The sequence below is a fragment of the Micropterus dolomieu genome, linkage group LG06 (genome assembly GCF_021292245.1).
Source record: "Micropterus dolomieu isolate WLL.071019.BEF.003 ecotype Adirondacks linkage group LG06, ASM2129224v1, whole genome shotgun sequence".
Taxonomy (NCBI): Eukaryota; Metazoa; Chordata; class Actinopteri; order Centrarchiformes; family Centrarchidae; genus Micropterus; species Micropterus dolomieu.
The window spans coordinates 17,174,325-17,191,111 of NC_060155.1; the positions used below are offsets into that span (position 1 = coordinate 17,174,325).

Genomic DNA, 16,787 nt, shown 5'->3' on the forward strand with positions numbered 1-16,787 from the left:
TGTTTCTGTCTTGTCCTTGTCCGGTCATTGTTCATGTTACCCCCCAGTCTGTCGTGTGTGTACTCTCTGCCTGTAACCAGCCTTGCTTGTCTCGTCTTGTCTCGTCTCCCGGTACTTTTGGATTTCTGTTATTCAGCCACTCACCTGTAAGTGTGCTCGCTTTTGTTTGTTTATTAAAACCCTTCGTTATACCATACCTGCTCCGCTCTGTGTCCTGCGTTTGGGTTCTCCAACCTGCCTCCACACCACGATCGTGACAACGATATATCTGTGATAAGCTAACATTTTCAGAATGTACTACTCTAATAAAGCAATATGTCACCAAATGAAATTTGTTGACTGATAATGTGTTTAATGGCACACAGGCACACAGGCACAGTTTGTAGGATAAGTCCTTTTGCTGGTTTTGATCACTGTGGGACATTTGTTGATAGTAATTCAAAGATTAAATAACACCACTATTTTCCCTTAAGCCATTGTCTCAAGTATTCTGTAGGATTTTTGAGCCTGAAAAGAATGCAAAATTATGAAATTACAAATAAGTTTACAAGAACTTAGAACACATGAGAGAGAGTGAGAGCAATACTACTGCAAACTTAAATGAATTACTGTAAAAAATAAATAACATGTCCACAGTAGCACTCATGACAGTGAGAGAGGCATGGAGCAACGCTAACACAATTCAATATCTGCCCAAATATGTCAGTCCAGTTCCGGCCTTGCAGGGCGTCCCATTACTGTGAAATGTGTGTTCCCATGACCGCACACACACACACGCAAGCGACAGCCACAATAACAACATGATCGATAGCGCTATGTGTTTGTTCAGTGCTCTGCTGATGTTATCAGGACAGTCAATAATCTCACTGATGGGAATGTGGTTGGTTACACTGATGACACTTTGTTGATGTTCTGTTATTAGATTGAAGTGCAATTCAGAGTAATATAAGGACCGGTGTTCATGTATTGTTGACATGTAGCTTTTTATAGATGTGTTACTGATACTGTGGATGTTTTTCAAAACGGTAAACAAACAAGACACGATTTACCGGAAAATTCTCTTGTGTGATTACAAGGAAATACATTTTTATTGTTATCACTGCTGCGCGGGTTTGTGTACCTCAGGTGGAAGAGAGGTGATATGTACTTATACAGTATTCGTCAAGTTTTCTTCCACCTGACAGTTTCAACTCACGCTCAGCTAATATGAAAAAGAAAACTGATGATTTGATAACAATATATACAGTTCATACACATAATTATACTTAGCAGGACAAATAAGCACACAAATAGGATTACAAATGCCTGTGATGCTGATCTTTAGTATATTTATTGTCACCTGACCTGCTAACGTCAGGGATGTTAGTTTGACTGCATGGTTAGGTTTTCCACTGACCTGAATCAGTTGTAACACCTTTTCCGATTGTTGTTTAAACTAATTAGCAAAAAGCAACAAAATGCTAAAAGTAATGGATAAACATCCAGTTTCCGCCACTCCAGATGTTTGAAGGCAAACCTGGCTGATTACTGAAGAAAAGAAAAAAAAGACACCAAGCTTTAACAAAGCTCACAGGATAATAATGTCATCTGTGGATTTACATGTTTCAGAAACAGATTCACCAAAACCACAGTGCTCTCTCTTCTGTCTGTTAAACAGGTCTTTGAAGACCATCCCAGCAATCTAATGGGAACAATGAAGGGGTGCTTGAGGCCATCTTATAGGGCTGCGTGGGTATGTTGGACATATAAACCACAGAACATGATGATTTTTGAGATATATAGGTTTTTTGTAAAATATACAGGTGATGGACGTTTTTCTTGGTGCATGAAAGTTAGCACCAACCAAAGCGATTGTTTATAGGCCAGAGTTCGTGTTAGAGCTACTGTATGAGGACACTGTACATGTAGACTTTGATAAATGATCATGTGGCCAGCCGTGGCTCCCCCCAGGGTCTGTGGTTTAATGGATTCACTAGTGTCGGCCAACACAGAGCTGTTTAACAGCTTCGCAGATAGATCACTGTTCCTTTCCTGCTCTTTAATTAAGGATCAGTATTTACTGTCACGGAGGTAATGGCTACTGATTCCAAGGGCTACGATGAAATGAGATGACTTTCAAATGCTGCAACTACGTGTATGTTCTGTTTTTTAAAAGGATCTTAAGTTTATTTTTTGTCACTCTGCTCTGTGCAGTTGTTTTTTTTTTTCTCGTGACTTTCATTCAGAGAACAAGGCCAGGCTACTCTGATGGTTGTCATCTTCCATTGAACTATTAGTAAAAATGTCTTGGGACAAAAGCCATACCAGAGATTCACATTTACATTTTCTTTCACCATTTATTAATTCACCAAATACAGTGAAAATGGCATCATAATATACAATGACTCATTCTTAGAATGTCATGACATTTTTGTTGATTTTTTGCTTCATAAAACGATGTTTCATTATTGAAAATACTAAGGTTTCATGCACAACAAACCATATCCAGTTTCTTTAAAATAATGGTACAAAATAAACAAAATTAAAAAACAAAAAACTGTAATGTCCAAAATCGGTCAAATAACAACGTGTTATTTGAGGATACTCGTAAACAGTGCAATATACTCTAAAACTGCCATTTTCTAACAAATTCATCAACGAAGCTCAAGTCACAGTATACGATTTCTTAATAATAGTTTAACATTGATGTGTGCAAAAACCCCAGACACATTCAGTTAGTCTTTAAAAAACGTCTGACCTCTGATATAGAAGGAGACCAGTCCACCAGAATCTTAGAATCGCCTCTTATGAAGCCTAGTCTCATCCTGTATATCCTCTCTGAAGTAGAAATATTTTTGTTGATGAATTGTAAGACGATAGACTAGCATATCATTTAAATAACAAATATTTAGATATAAAAATACAAATATGACTTTTGTTAAAAAGAAGCGTGCCAGGGTAAGAGTAGTGGCACCTGTGTTGGCACCGGAGTGACAGTTCATGCAAATAGATGGAGAAAAACTTCAAAATGTATAGAGAAGACGAAACACGAATAATTGCTGAATTAAAAGAACCAAATAATTTTTTCCCATCAATTTCATGACTATTATTTTAAACATTTAGTATACGTCCCTGCTGGCCTCTGTAGATATCTGAGCATTTGAGAATGCTAAATTTAAAAAAAAAGAGAGAGGGGAAAAAGAGATATGTGCCGGTGTAAATCAGCTACACGAAGGTGCCAACCTGCACCTTTAACCACTGATGGGTAATGCAAGAAGAAGAAGAAGAATGTAGCCTGTGGTTCAGTTTTAAACTGTGGCCTTATGCTCTTTAAGGGCCAAAAAACAAATGGGTTTCTACTACAGAAATATTCACATTGCACCATCCTCGGATATATGTTTTTACATACAATGGATCTCCTCTATTTAATAGATTCGAGAGTTTGGTTGGTCTGTGTTTAAAAATCTTAGCAGCAACAGGAATGCATTGGACCAGTGCTGAAAGGACAGCTCCCTTGAATGCACCGTCGCTGACTGGATCAACAAAGCAAAGCCTAAAGGTGTGTGTGGGGGGGTTGAGAGCATAGCCTACCTACTGTACAACTTATTGAAATAGGGCTGGGATTTAGCTTCAGCCTCCAGTTGCAGTATTTTGTTGCTTACAGCGCTTTTGGAAAGGAAAAAGAGATGGCCGTGAAGTAATGACAAGTTCATCCACCATTAAAGTCAGCAGAGGTTGGGATACAGAGCAGTGTCCGCCATCTCAACATCTTGCTGCGCAGCAGTAGTTAAAATCGGGATTCGTTTGGAGAATTGCCAGCAATCCCATGATAAATCTTGGTCTTTTCCAGAGTCTCTCTCTCTCTCTCTTCATCTCTTTCCTCCCCATTTCTCTTCTCCTTAGCCTTCTCCAATTCTTCCCTCCTTTTGCCTTTTTGGTTTTCCTCTCATCATCCCATCCTTGCTTCGTACCGTCGTTTTCTCCTGCAGTCCTCGAACATGCACAGCCGACAAGTGCTTCAAATCGGTGATCAAAATTAAAAAGTCTGCAAGGCATCGCTCATGCTTAAACGCCAGGTGAAGACTTGTCTGTCATCCCCTTCAGGACCTCGTCTATTCGGTCGTCCTCGATGACCACTGTGGAGAGAAAAAGGGTGGGGGGGGAGTGGTTTGGAGTTGGGGGTTACTGACACAGCTAAGATACCTGATTTTCTATAATATCCGTCAATAGTGAGGTCAGTGTGTTTTATTACAGGTCAGGATCTTTCTCCATTATGGGTTCTTATATGGCCTATAGTAGCCTACATGAATGTGTCGCTAACTCCCACTAACCAAAGTAAGTGAGAGAAAATGTGAATAAATAAATTAAAGCACTATTGCAAATCCCCGACCTCGAGCACGCGCATTTGGTGAAAACAATTCATCCCCGGTAACGGCCACGAGCCCGGCTTTTATCCTTTACAATTTAACTCTATTGTTTGATGGCTGCAGCGTGGGGTGTGTCCTTGCATGAAGGTAATTTCTCGTGCATATATGTAAACAATTTGAATGTCGTCGACAACCACAGAATCGTGCAATAAACACGTGTTGGTCCTATGGTGAATAAAAAAACAAAACAGCATTGTATAGAATAGCCTGCATAGAACAGCAAGAATTAAAAGAGATTGTATGAATAACAACAAACTCCCTGTAGGCTACGTCTTTAAATTGCATGACTGCAAAAAAGCCTATTCATATATTTTGCTCATTTTCCACCACATAAATCATTCTGACCATCAGTTATAGTGACAACATGTCTAAGAGTAAATTCTTTATTTGAACATCATTTACCTCGCTTGGCTCTGCCGATCTGACCAAGCTTTGGGGGTCTTTTCGCCTGCGACGCGGCGAAAAAGGCGCTTGTGTCCTGCAGTCCGCAGCTAAAGGACATCTGACTGACCTCGCTGTCCGCCCCATAGCCGCTCATTTTCCCCTCGTTGTATGGCAGCACCTCGGACATTGTGGCACGATGGAGAAGGATCACCAACGCAGATAAAAAGTAGGTAAAAGTCTTCCTCAGTGGCTGTACGCTTAGTACAACCGTAGATCCCTTTATTTGTGTGTGCAAGCTGCAGCGGTTGATGGGTCCTTTCTGTCGTGGATCAGGGGGCAGCCTCTCCAGGTCCAAGTGTTGTTGTGGTCTCTCTGTGGTCTCTGAGTGTGTTGCAGCTGCAGGGAGAGACGGCGTGTATGAGGGAGAGAGTTGTGTTCGCCTGTGTTGCTGGCTGATGTCTGGTGAGGGAGTGGGAGATCCCGGGACCATAAAGGAAACCCAAGCAGAACGGTGAAGTCATCCATCCGGGTTTGAAGCCGCGCGCGCGCGCGCGCGCGTGTGTGTGTGTGGTAGGGCACTCCGAGTGGTAGAGGAGCAAGAGTGACACCAACGGTTGAGAGAAGAAATTGCACAAGTGAAGCAGTTCTCGGGGCTCGGAGACGAAGGCTTTTCTTTATCTGAGGAAAATTCACTATTATATAGAAACGTATTGTCTGACTGGTAAAATTAATACCGTAGTATTATATTTCCTGTTCTAGGCCAATAATGGTCCCATTATATAGTATAATTATAGGATTAGGTAGAGGTAGGCCCACATTAACTCAGTACAATTTTCAGGTAGGCTGCTTAAACTTGAGTGTTTATATTTTTTGTCACTATATTTATTATTTACAGAAACATTTAGTAACATTTAGTTACTAGTTTCGCTACAGATGAAGATTTTACATACAAATCATGTTGATCTTAGAAAATATTGCATGTTGTTACAGATTAAACTGTGGACAGTATATAAAGAAGTTAAAATTGGCTCCACCAGATCAGTTATAATAATCTAATAATATACTGTCGCCTATACAATAATAATTTTGAAACACGTTGGTAAAGGTATTTTTGATGCTTCTGTACTTAGGTAAACAGATCAGAGTACAGAGTTTGAAACATTTTAACCTTTATCAGGCAGAAAGGGTTTAAAAAATGCAGTTGGTTGCATTATGGGAAATGTAGGATCAGGGGTTTTTGGAGCTAGACCCACAGACTAAACTCAGGATATCACCATCTCTATGAAAGTGCATTACTAATTACTTCCCCTTTAAAGTGTTACAGCAGCAAAAGATAGTACAAAAATGAATGCATAATTGTATGGATGAGAGAAGTAACCAAAAAAAACCAGAAACTCTCAAATATGATGATGGATATATGGTTATGCACATCTACAGTAAGGAGCATGACAAACATTAGCGATTAGATGTTACATAATGATATAAACATTAAAAACTTTCCACAGAAACATACAGTATGATCCAGGTTGCATGTCAGCAGAAAGTAATCTGAATGACTGATTTCAGCACCATGGACAGAGCCTGTATCATTTATACATTAGCTGCATTTGAAATTACGTCATTCTTCCCTGCCTTCTTTTTGCAGCCTGTGTTACAGCATTCTGTCCTCACAGCATATGGTGTCTCATAAAAGCTCAAACAATCAACTGACAGAAGGCCTATTATTAGACCAAACCTGTTTTAACAACTCGGGCCAGCTGTCCAGTCTATAAACATGTAGCAACCTTTCCATTGAAGCAGTGTCCCTCTCTTTTAGCAGCCAGTCCGCATAGCCGACCGGGTGAAAGTGACCAGCTGACAGAATTCAGATCAGTGCTGTTGGAAAGGTTCTTAGATTTCCTGCGGGGATAAGACGTGGGGAGGCTGTAGAGTCGAAGCGAAGCGAGCTCCTGCTGACTGACTTAACATAGATACATGGCCCATATAATCCTGTGTAAAACACATTACTGAGCATTTCTGTTAACCAGCAGATAACTAACAAAACAGCCAGCCAACATCTATGTCCAAACATGGCAAAATAGGACATAGCAATAGGAAGTTGCTAGTTGATGGGTTACAGCTCAACATAGACATCTTTATCCGAATGTGTTTTTTCTCTAACATGGACCCACACACCGTGTTTAAGGCTATATAATGCATCAGAGATCATAAACATGCCACTATCTGAATTCCCCAGGGATGACTCACAAGGCTCCTCTTGCCCATAAACGGCAGCCTGCAGCTGTCAACACGTAGAGCAGTTGATTCATGCAGGGACACCACATGATGTCATCAGTCGGCGACATAGTTGGAGGCTGCTGGGGAAAATCTGACCTGGTGCCCCACATGGCACCAGGTGCTGCTTCATGTTCACTATTTAGGGGTGAAACATGCACGTGTTGGAACAGCTGGACACTTTTCTTTCTTACCCCTTTGCCCTAATAATGCACTGCCTCGTTCATAATGTTAAGCCGGAGTGCAGTGTCTCCTTCATTTGGTCCATCTCTGTTTAGTTCAATTGATCTTTCTCAGTCCGTACACGCTGTGATTTCTCCTCCACTGTGCCCTTCCCTCTCTTTCTTCATTGCTGCCTCTACAGCAGGCAGCAGTTCTTAATGATCAGGCTCACTCAATCAGCCATTTATCTCTGACAAGGGCACCCACCCTTAAGAAGTGTGTGTGTGTGTGTGTGTGTGTGTGTGTGTGTGCTCTTAAAGCACTGCCTCCAATTACAAATGAATCACCGTGCTGAGTCACTTGCCCCCTCCCCATCTCTGCCCTCGAGCACACCAAGCACTGCTGAACTTACGCACACACACACACACATTGTAGACACACTATGTTCTTCCTTGAGGAACAGTAGCTGAGTAAAAAAACTCAATAACAAGTGTAGAGCTAAGAGCCAGGATCAATTCCCTGAGTATCAGCTCCTAGGATTTGCAGGTATATATTTCCGGAAAACTAAAAATGTAACCGAGAAGTGTAGAGACACACACCATCTGCAGTCAAGGACAAAATAAAAGCACAGTGTATTCTCATAATGAAGATTAATGCTGTTTGTTTTACTGCATAAACATCCTCCAATAGATTGTGAGAACATTGGCAGAGCTCCTGCCCTTGGATCAGTGAGCACACAGCTGAGATAGAAATTCTCACAGCTGCAGTCTGCAGCACGCTGATGCTACACCGAGGCAGCTGTACACTCCACCTCCCGCAACTCGATCAAAGGTGAATGTTTCATGTTGTTCAGTACCACGTTTGTGGCTGATTTTAAAAAGCAAAACCTGACACTAAGTTCTGTTCTAAGACTCATGTTTCTATATTTCTTTAGTTGTTGTATGTGGAAGACAGGAGTGATATAACAAATAATAAAGGGTGGCAATTAAAACTGTACTTAAGTACAATGTAGAGGTGTTTTTGTCATCATATCCTACTTTATGCCTCTATTCCACTGCATTTTGGATGGAAATATTGTACTTTTACTGTATTACATTTGTTATAGTTAGTAATTACCATTTAAACTACATAAGTGAGGAAATATGTTTTTGTTTTTAAAAAGATTTGGGGATCTGTGTCCATTTGTCTTTTGGTTTCTAATGAGTGTAGGATAGTAAAAAATAATTTGATAGAGATAGAATGTGGTACAATTTGGATGGTTTCACCTTCCTCCACTGGAGCAGTATTTTTGTTTTCAGGTCCCTGGGTTGGGTGAATGTGTGCAGTGCACTCAAACTGAAAAATCTTTATATCTGACCAGTGTGTATTTATCTTTATGATAACATCCCTGTCTCCCATTTCTCAAGGAGGGAGCGCTTGGTTTGTTGATGAAGTGAAGCACTGCAGTCATACTGTTACAAAGTAGGTCACTTATCCCACGTCTCACTGCATGCCCAAAGCAGATGGGTGACAGCGGTAATTGGCATCAGGGACTGTAGCACGCTGTGATGGCTCTCTCTACTGAGATACCGCATCTCTACCTTTCCTGCTGCTGTCCCTTCAGTGTTTGCCAATGCCGAAGTTAAAAAAGACCCCTCCTCCACCCCACCGCTCCCTGTCAGGAACACAAGCACTGAAGCACATAATGGTCATGGTGTGTCAGGATTTCAAAGATTTATCAAAACCCTTCCTGCAGATCTGGAGCTATGCCATTTTCATCACTTTTTCAACACACAAAAGAGATCCATTGCAATTTACTAAACAAATAAATAAATGCACACCAAAACAGGATAATACCACATTTGTACATTTGGTGCAATTTGTATTTTACTTTTAGTGAAATTATGATACTACTGCTCCATCCAACTACATCCTTTTAACCAAGAATAAGGGTCTACAGCCATGCTAGCAGATCTGTGAGGCTGTACTTATAAGCTGATCAATGCTTTAAGCTAAACATTGGTACACTGACATGTTCGTGTTCAACAGCTATGGTTACCATGTTCACCATCTTACCTCACTGGATTAGCATGCTAATGTTTGCTGATTAGCAGCACTAAACTCAAACTATAGCTGAAGTTGATGGAAAAGTTAGTTAGTTTTGCAGCTATTTGGTCATGAAGCAAAGTATAGGACATTTAATTCTGGACCTGATGATGGCGCTATTTGAAAGTCAGGGGATCAGCAAGGTCAGTAAGTTTCATCCTCTGTGGACCATGTATATCTGTACTGCATTACATGGTAATCCATCGAATAGCTGAAACATTTCAGACTGGACCAAAGGTCTGTGGTGGAACAGACCACATTCCCATCCCTATAAAACTTAATAAGGTTAGTTTAGTCAAACTAAAAGTCATTATAATTAAATATTATAAAAATGGAACCCCTAATGAAGTCTTAACTAACTTCACCACCACCGCCTGCACCCTCATCATCACAGATCAGGGTCTAAACCCATGAAGCATCACCAATTAGAGAATAATCATATCATCTAAATTGTTTGTCAGCTATCGGAAGGGATTTGACAGGCTATCACAGCGTACATTAATTGCATGTGACTTGGAAATCATCCACTGGAGTCAGTGTCTTCCCTCACTGTCAGCATGTACAGTGAATCTCACTACCTCAAGTGAAAAAAGATGGACACCTAGTGGTAGAATATTATATCGTATACAGAAATGGACCTAAGTTAAGCCTTAAGTAATTGTGACAATGACCAAAGACTGTGAGGACAGAGGGAAAATCAGCTTGGATCTCTGTATGAACTGTGCTTACATTTTCAAAGCATACACTCTCTCTGAATGCCCATTTGAGATTATTCCAAACTCTTGTGCTGTAATGTCTTTGTTTTCTCTGTTATTCAGTTAAACTGGTATGAACAAATCAAATGCCACCCCCATCCAATGCCTTCAGAGGTTTGCAAACGCCACAGTAATAGTCTGTTTGCAGAGAGCCACAGCTGCTGTTCTGCTGAGAGAGCTCATGAAGAATTTGTCAAAGTGAGCCCTTATGACCGCTGGGGAACATTTATGGATCCTGTCTCCCACCTGTTCCTTTTTTCACCTACCTACTCAGGCCCAATGCCCCACTCTTCACCTTGCACCACCCCCTCCCCAAACACATGCCTATTTGTTTTTTTCATCTATCCGCCCTTCCCCACATCTTCTAGAGATGACAGAAATAATACGCTTGATGACTCACTACACCCATCTTTTCAGACACCAGGTGCTACTAACAAGCGTTTGTGCATATGGATAAAATAAAAAACAACCCATTATGGATTGATATCATCTTGAGAGTCCCGAGAAACACGTGTATCTATTCAGACATGAACTCCTTCCTAATATTTAAGTGGAGCAGCAGCCATTTCATGTTAACAGCTGTTCTTGGTGTGTGTGTTGAATAATATAAGCTCTGTATATACAGACTTAAAGTTTCATTAGCGCTCCATTGCTAAAACTATTTTAATCAGTGGGTGAGCGATGGTGACACTGACAGTACATATACACTACACAAATGGTTCAAAGAGTGATGCTTTATTCGATTTTCTTTTAACAAACCAACATTTAACACACTTCCACTTGATTGTAGTGTATTAATTACACCTTAACACTTATGCTTCATCTCGGCACTTAAGTAACTTCCAGTGACTCGACTGTTTAACTGAAAGTAGTTGAAACACAAACGTAGCTCCGTATGACCCAATTTATGTTATTCAGATACATATATTACAATCACTCTCAGACAGCAGCAGATATAAATTACCAAAATAAGGCACAGAACAAACTTATAGGAAAATAAATATCTGTTGAATAAATGTACACCCTTTCTTCCAATTAATGCATTTTCCAAATGCAATTACAGATACAAGTACCTCAATAAAACTCTACAGTGAGCTGTAATTCATGTTTTCTCAATACATACAGTATGTTCTTTGACTGTTTTTAAAGGTGTAAGTGCAGCAGTTTAGACCTTTTGATGTGTAAAGCTGATACAGTTTGTATGGTGGTGGCGTTCCACTGAGATCATATAGTCACTTGGGTGCCTCAGACATGGTAGAGAGGCACCACTCTGCTGATGGTCTGTCGACATATGGGACATCGGGGGTGCAGAAGGGCCTGGTAGCAGCTGTGGCAGCAGCACACATGCCCACAGTCCAACAGAATACAGTCACGTGGCCGAAAGAGGCAAATCACACAGGCATTCTCTATGTGTTCCTCTACCCCGTCTTGAGAGGCCTCTGGGCCCGTTGCTGGAGTACGCGCTCTTGGGGCTTCGGCCTGCAGTCTCTCAAATTCCCTCCTCTCCTGCTCCCGCGCCCACCGAACTTTTAGTTGGTAGTAGTAGCGCCGACCGATCCAGAGGAGGACCCCTGCCCCTGCCAAAACAGAGGCAATGGCCAGCGCCTTCCACAAAACAGCCGTGCTCTCTTGCTCTCTTCGTAGGGTGTCAAAGTCCGCAATGCTCAAAAAGTACTGTGAATCATTAGAAGGGGGTCGAAGATTCAGGGTGCCGTCTGTGTCCAGTATCAATTCGCCTACACCTGTAAGAGTTGTGCCCACCTGGAAAAAGAGGGGAATATTTGTGAAATGTATCATTAAGATCAGTTCTTGTTAATATTTGCCCTTGTGGTTAACAAAAAAGTATGTATGCTTTGTTAAATGAATATGACTTATAGAAGTTAACAACATCTGATCTAACAACTGACTTTGAGCATTTCCTCAGTCTCCAGTTGCCCTTTAAGCTTCTCTCCACTGAGGTATTGTCCTACGATGTCACCCAGGCCGTAATTGACCTGGTGGAACTTCTCGTGGGTGATCTCCATGTGCACTCCGGAGGCCTGCAGAGGGCACAGGACTTTGACCGTGTTCTCATTCGATCCCACTAACACAAAGGGCACTGCATTCACTCTTTGATGCAAAACTCGTTCACTGTCCGTCCTGCAACAGGTAGTGGAAGGGGCAACAGGTCAACACATATGATGATAAAGACAAAATATCATCTGCACTAAAACTCTGGTGTTGCCATGTATACATAAATATATATATAGTAAGTCTGAGACAATTAAATGACATCACATTGAACAATCTCAGACTGAGCTAACAGAAAGCCTGTATTACAAACTGGGTTGTGGAATTTAAAGGTGTTTAAATGTCAGGAAGGATCCACAGTGAGTCATGTTGTGTGGCAGTAACCACTGACTTCTGACTTGTAAATGGCGTTCATGTCAATATCCGTTTATGCGTAGTTGTGTAATTCACACAACGGCTGGCGCCCGCTGATTTACCCCCAATCACAGCTTGACGGTCGCCAAGCTCACTGAGCGGCAAATCGGGCTAAAAATCGTGTAGTGTGAACTAGGCTTAACACTGAAGTTCTACTCTATACAGCTGGATTCAAAGAACTGACACATTTCAACCCATAGAGGCCAGTGCAGCTATGTTTTTCCTCCTTCCTAAAACTAGTGTGGACATACTATTTAAGGCCCATACCACATAAGTGTAATGTCACCGTTTCAATTCCAACCAGAAATTTTTGCTGCATGTCACAACCTTCCCTCTCTCCCCCTGTTTCCTGTCTGCCTCTAAACTTTCCACTATCTACTAAAGGCGAAGAAGGAAAAAAATCATGTGTATCATGATGCTGCACTGTATTATTGTCTTGATAGAATTCTCACCAAGTACGTGTCAGGCCGTTCCACACGAGCCGGTGTTCTGTCAACATGAATTTCTGCAACACACCAACAATTTCTTTCTGGAAGTGACTCGTCAGAGGCTCGCCCACTGGTTGCACAGCACCTACAATATATACACTCTTGAACAAAATCTTAAGACCGGGGGAAACATTGCAAGTACTCGCATTTCGCGCTGGTGGATCATAACCGGGTTGTAAGTACTGCTTCACAATGTCAAAAGAAGAAACAGGAGCAAGAGACAAAAAGAGAGTAGGCAATTTATTGAAAACTGCATTTAAACTCAAACAGGCTGTTCATCAGCTGATCAAAAGTTTAAGACCATAGCCCAAAAATAAACCTACAACAGAACTAAAAGTGTCAAAAAAGGACTCAGTAGTGAGTAGCCCCACCGTTCTTGTTGATCACTTCAAACACTCGTTTCGGCATGCTTGATGCGACTGTTCCCAGGAGGCTGCTGGGAACGTTGCTCCATGTGGTGAAGATGGCTTCACGAAAGGCATCCACGGTCTGGAACTGACGTCCGTTTTTGTAAACTTCCCTTGCCACCCATCCCCAAATGTTCTTAATGGGATCTAGATCAGGAGAACACGCAGGCTGGTCCAAAAGAGCAACGTTATTCTCCTGAAAGAAGTCCTTCGTCAGGCGGGCGTTGTGAATTGTAGCGTTGTCCTGTTGAAAGACCCAGTCATTACCGCACAGACCCTCAGTCAAGAGGGATGCCCGCTGCAACATGTCCACATAGCCAGTTGCCGTTTGACGCCCCTGGACAACCTGAAGCTCCATTTTCCCATTGAAGGAAAAAGCACCCCAAATCATGATGGAGCCTCCTCCACTGTGCCACGTAGAAAACATCTCCGGAGGGATCTCCTTGTCATGCCAGTAACGCTGGAAGCCATCAGAACCGTCCAGGTTAAATTTTTTCTCGTCAGAGAATAAAACTTTCTTCCACCTTTCAATGTCCCATGTTTGGTGCTCCCCTGCAAATTCCAAATGGGCAAGTTTGTGGCGTGGGAGGAGACGAGGCCTTTGAAAACTTGAAGCCCTTTTCTCGCAGATGACGTCTTATGGTTATTGGGCTACAGTCAGCATCAGTAAGTGCCTTACTTTGGGTCGAGGATCGACTGTCTTACTGCGTCCAACCTTGGCAGCGATGGCGCGTTGCGAGAATTGTGCAGCTCAACAATCCTGCCACGTTCAACGAGAGAAAGCCTTTTTGCCTTTGCCATCAGGAGATCATGACAGTGTGACTGCCTGAAGATCAATGACACGAAAGCCATATTTTTGTGCAGATTTTACCTTTTTATGCCTATGGTCTTAAACTTTTGATCAGCTGATGAACAGCCTGTTTGAGTTTAAATGCAGTTTTCAATAAATTGCCTACTCTCTATTTTTTGTCTCTTGCTCCTGGTTGTTCTTTTGGCATTCTGAAGCAGTACTTACAACCCAGTTATGATCCACCAGCGCGAAATGCGAGTACTTGCAATGTTTCCCCCGGTCTTAAGATTTTGTTCAAGAGTGTATATACACACACAACAGAATGAGAGGCTAGGATAGTTATCCCATACCATGATATGATACCATATCAGTATCAGCTCTTGTCTGAATCAGAAACAGTGAGACCCTGATTACCTTCGATGACAGCATACTGTAGACATGCTCCTTGAGTAACTTTCAAAACGTCTTTAAGTTTTCCATCTATGGTGAAGTGTGGAGCGTCCTGAAAACACAAGACACAGACACACTGTTTGTATGGAGTATACATATTGTAGTAGACAGACTTTGGGTTTTACAAAATTGCACAGTGCACAGCAAAACTGTCACCTATTGTCTCCTTCCAAACCTGGAGGTTTGGACCTCCAAAGGGTTTGCAAGATGGGAAAAAGAAAAAATATGTTTCTGCCACACAGCTGATTATTTTTCACTTTTCCCTAGTTGATACCTTTTTCTTTGGAATTTTTTCTATAAAAAATACTTTTAGTTTTAAATACTCTATCAAGCCTAATGGGTTGATATCAACCTGCCTAGAAGATTGCCTTCCACTAACACATTTCAGGGACATTAATAGATTGTTGTTGATCTACTCTAAAGAGGATTTCAAGCAGTATGTGAAAGCCAAAGATTGTTTACATGGTTTCACAACTAATCCCATTCCCTTCTATGGCTTAGACAGCATGAAAACAGACAATACAAATGTTAAAAATATGACAATATATAGTTATGTGAAATTATGTTCAGTACACATGATATACAACTAACATCAAGTTTATCAAGTGTCGTCCGGCTCTTCTTATACAGATAGTAGCAGATGCCTGAGAGGGCAAGGCTGGCCCCAAGACACACTGCCTCTGTAATCGTCACAGAATATCCATCCATTCCCTCTGGGTCTCCTATCACCTGCACACACAAACAATATGTAAGTAGGTCAATAAATCAAACTCTTGTTTTACTATAAACCCACAGGTACAACACTCATCCTGACTTTACTGGGACTTTTTGATACTTTTACAGTTTGTGTGGCATGAAGTATTGATTGATCTGAGTTAAGTGTGGAATATATAATACAATAACTATCACATATTGTGACACAGCCTCCTGCACTATGTTGATTCCCTGCCATAAATGTTGGATTACATGCCTCCCCTTATATTTATGATGAAAACATGCATGTTGCCGTGTGTTTAAAAAAGGTTATGACTCACTGCAGTGCTGTATAATTCTGCTGAAGTGACTGCACTTCATAATGCTTTCAGTTGGTCATCATCAACCCAAATTTAAGTCAGTAAAATAACATGCAAGCAATCATGTGACGAACATGCAACGAACATGCAGGTATCATCAAGTCTCACTTCGTGATACCTGCCTTGTAAAGACAACATGAGCAATGACACCAGACAGTGCAAGTGGCTGTAAACAAGATGTAAACATTATGAGTAATAATACAAATAAAGCTATGGTTAACATGTCAATGTTTACACTTGGGTAGCATGGAACTTGCCTGAGTTTGCATTTAGGAATTACTCAACTGTTTAAAGTTACTTCTTGGTGTTGAAAATATTACTGTTGGCTGACAAGGACTCCCACAGATATCCCATACTCAGATGGCTTGAATATTTAAGGATTCTGGAAATATTATCAACAAGCTTCTGCGTTTTTTCAAAGAACTAAAGGTATTTATTTTTTCGAAAACTCAAATGCCTAAACTAGGATTTGGCATATAGAAGTCGTCAGGGTTAACACACTCACGTACAGATCAAACAGCGAAAACAAACGCAAAAAATAAATAAATAACGTTAAAACACGAAGACGAGCGAGAGACATTAGCTGCGGTTATTCTCTACCATAATAAAACTTTAACTAAAGTTAGCTTGTTGTAACTTAGCTAGCTTCAGTCACAGCTTAAAGTCAATAATACAGTAACTGTTAATAGACAAAATGGGTAACAGTAAGCTGAAAGTCCATTTTCTACGCTGTGTGCCTGCAACTTTTCACATAATATATTCATAACATATTCAAAGAGATTTATTTTCTTTAATATTGGCTAGCTAAAGTTAGCTGCTATCCAGCTAAGTTAACGTTGCAGGCAGGAGAACCAGTAGTGACCTCTAAACGTTTTTTCCTTGCTAACGATATAATGGATGTATACACGCATATACATATATCTTAATTCTCAAGTGCGATTATTAATTTTTTTTTACCTGTCAGATAACAAAAATCTCTCAAGTTGACATATTTGCCTCAAGAGCGACGCATAGACTGTGGAGCGACGTTCATGTCACGTGACGTAGGTGGTGAAAACCAAACGTTGGCGTCACGTGACGACGTATAAC

General features: G+C 41.1%; 2 protein-coding genes across 3 annotated transcripts; both read right to left on the reverse strand.

The window, feature by feature from the left end:
• Nucleotides 1-2,316: 2,316 nt before the first annotated feature.
• camk2n1a (calcium/calmodulin-dependent protein kinase II inhibitor 1a) lies at nt 2,317-5,330 on the reverse strand. Its single transcript, XM_046052222.1, has 2 exons — nt 4,809-5,330; nt 2,317-4,115 (listed from the first exon to the last, which is right to left on the reverse strand). Exons 1-2 carry the CDS (start codon nt 5,278-5,280, stop codon nt 4,045-4,047), a joined length of 543 nt encoding a protein of 180 aa, XP_045908178.1. The 5' UTR covers nt 5,281-5,330; the 3' UTR covers nt 2,317-4,044.
• Nucleotides 5,331-10,785: 5,455 nt separating this feature from the next.
• Nucleotides 10,786-16,751, reverse strand: mul1a (mitochondrial E3 ubiquitin protein ligase 1a). 2 transcript variants are annotated; one of them, XM_046052917.1, is made up of 6 exons: nt 16,656-16,751; nt 15,217-15,354; nt 14,590-14,677; nt 12,943-13,063; nt 11,974-12,205; nt 10,786-11,827 (listed from the first exon to the last, which is right to left on the reverse strand). In XM_046052917.1, the coding sequence occupies exons 2-6, from the start codon at nt 15,331-15,333 to the stop codon at nt 11,312-11,314; spliced, it is 1,074 nt and encodes a 357-aa protein (XP_045908873.1). In that variant the 5' UTR covers nt 15,334-15,354; nt 16,656-16,751; the 3' UTR covers nt 10,786-11,311. The 2 variants fall into 2 exon arrangements, with proteins under 2 accessions (XP_045908873.1, XP_045908872.1); XM_046052916.1 differs by lacking the exon at nt 16,656-16,751 and adding an exon at nt 15,984-16,069.
• Between the last annotated feature and the right edge of the window lie 36 nt (nt 16,752-16,787).

Excerpts from the sequence above, each read along its gene's own strand:
- camk2n1a (XM_046052222.1), bottom strand. The coding sequence starts at position 5,280 with ATGGTCCCGGGATCTCCCACTCCCTCACCAGACATCAGCCAGCAACAC. Across the intron at positions 4,116-4,808 it reads GATCGGCAGAGCCAAGCGAG|TGGTCATCGAGGACGACCGA; the intron begins GTAAATGATGTT and ends TTCTCTCCACAG.
- mul1a (XM_046052917.1), bottom strand. The coding sequence starts at position 15,333 with ATGGATGGATATTCTGTGACGATTACAGAGGCAGTGTGTCTTGGGGCC. Across the intron at positions 12,206-12,942 it reads AACGGCCTGACACGTACTTG|GACGGACAGTGAACGAGTTT; the intron begins GTGAGAATTCTA and ends TACCTGTTGCAG. Across the intron at positions 11,828-11,973 it reads AGACTGAGGAAATGCTCAAA|GTGGGCACAACTCTTACAGG; the intron begins GTCAGTTGTTAG and ends CTCTTTTTCCAG.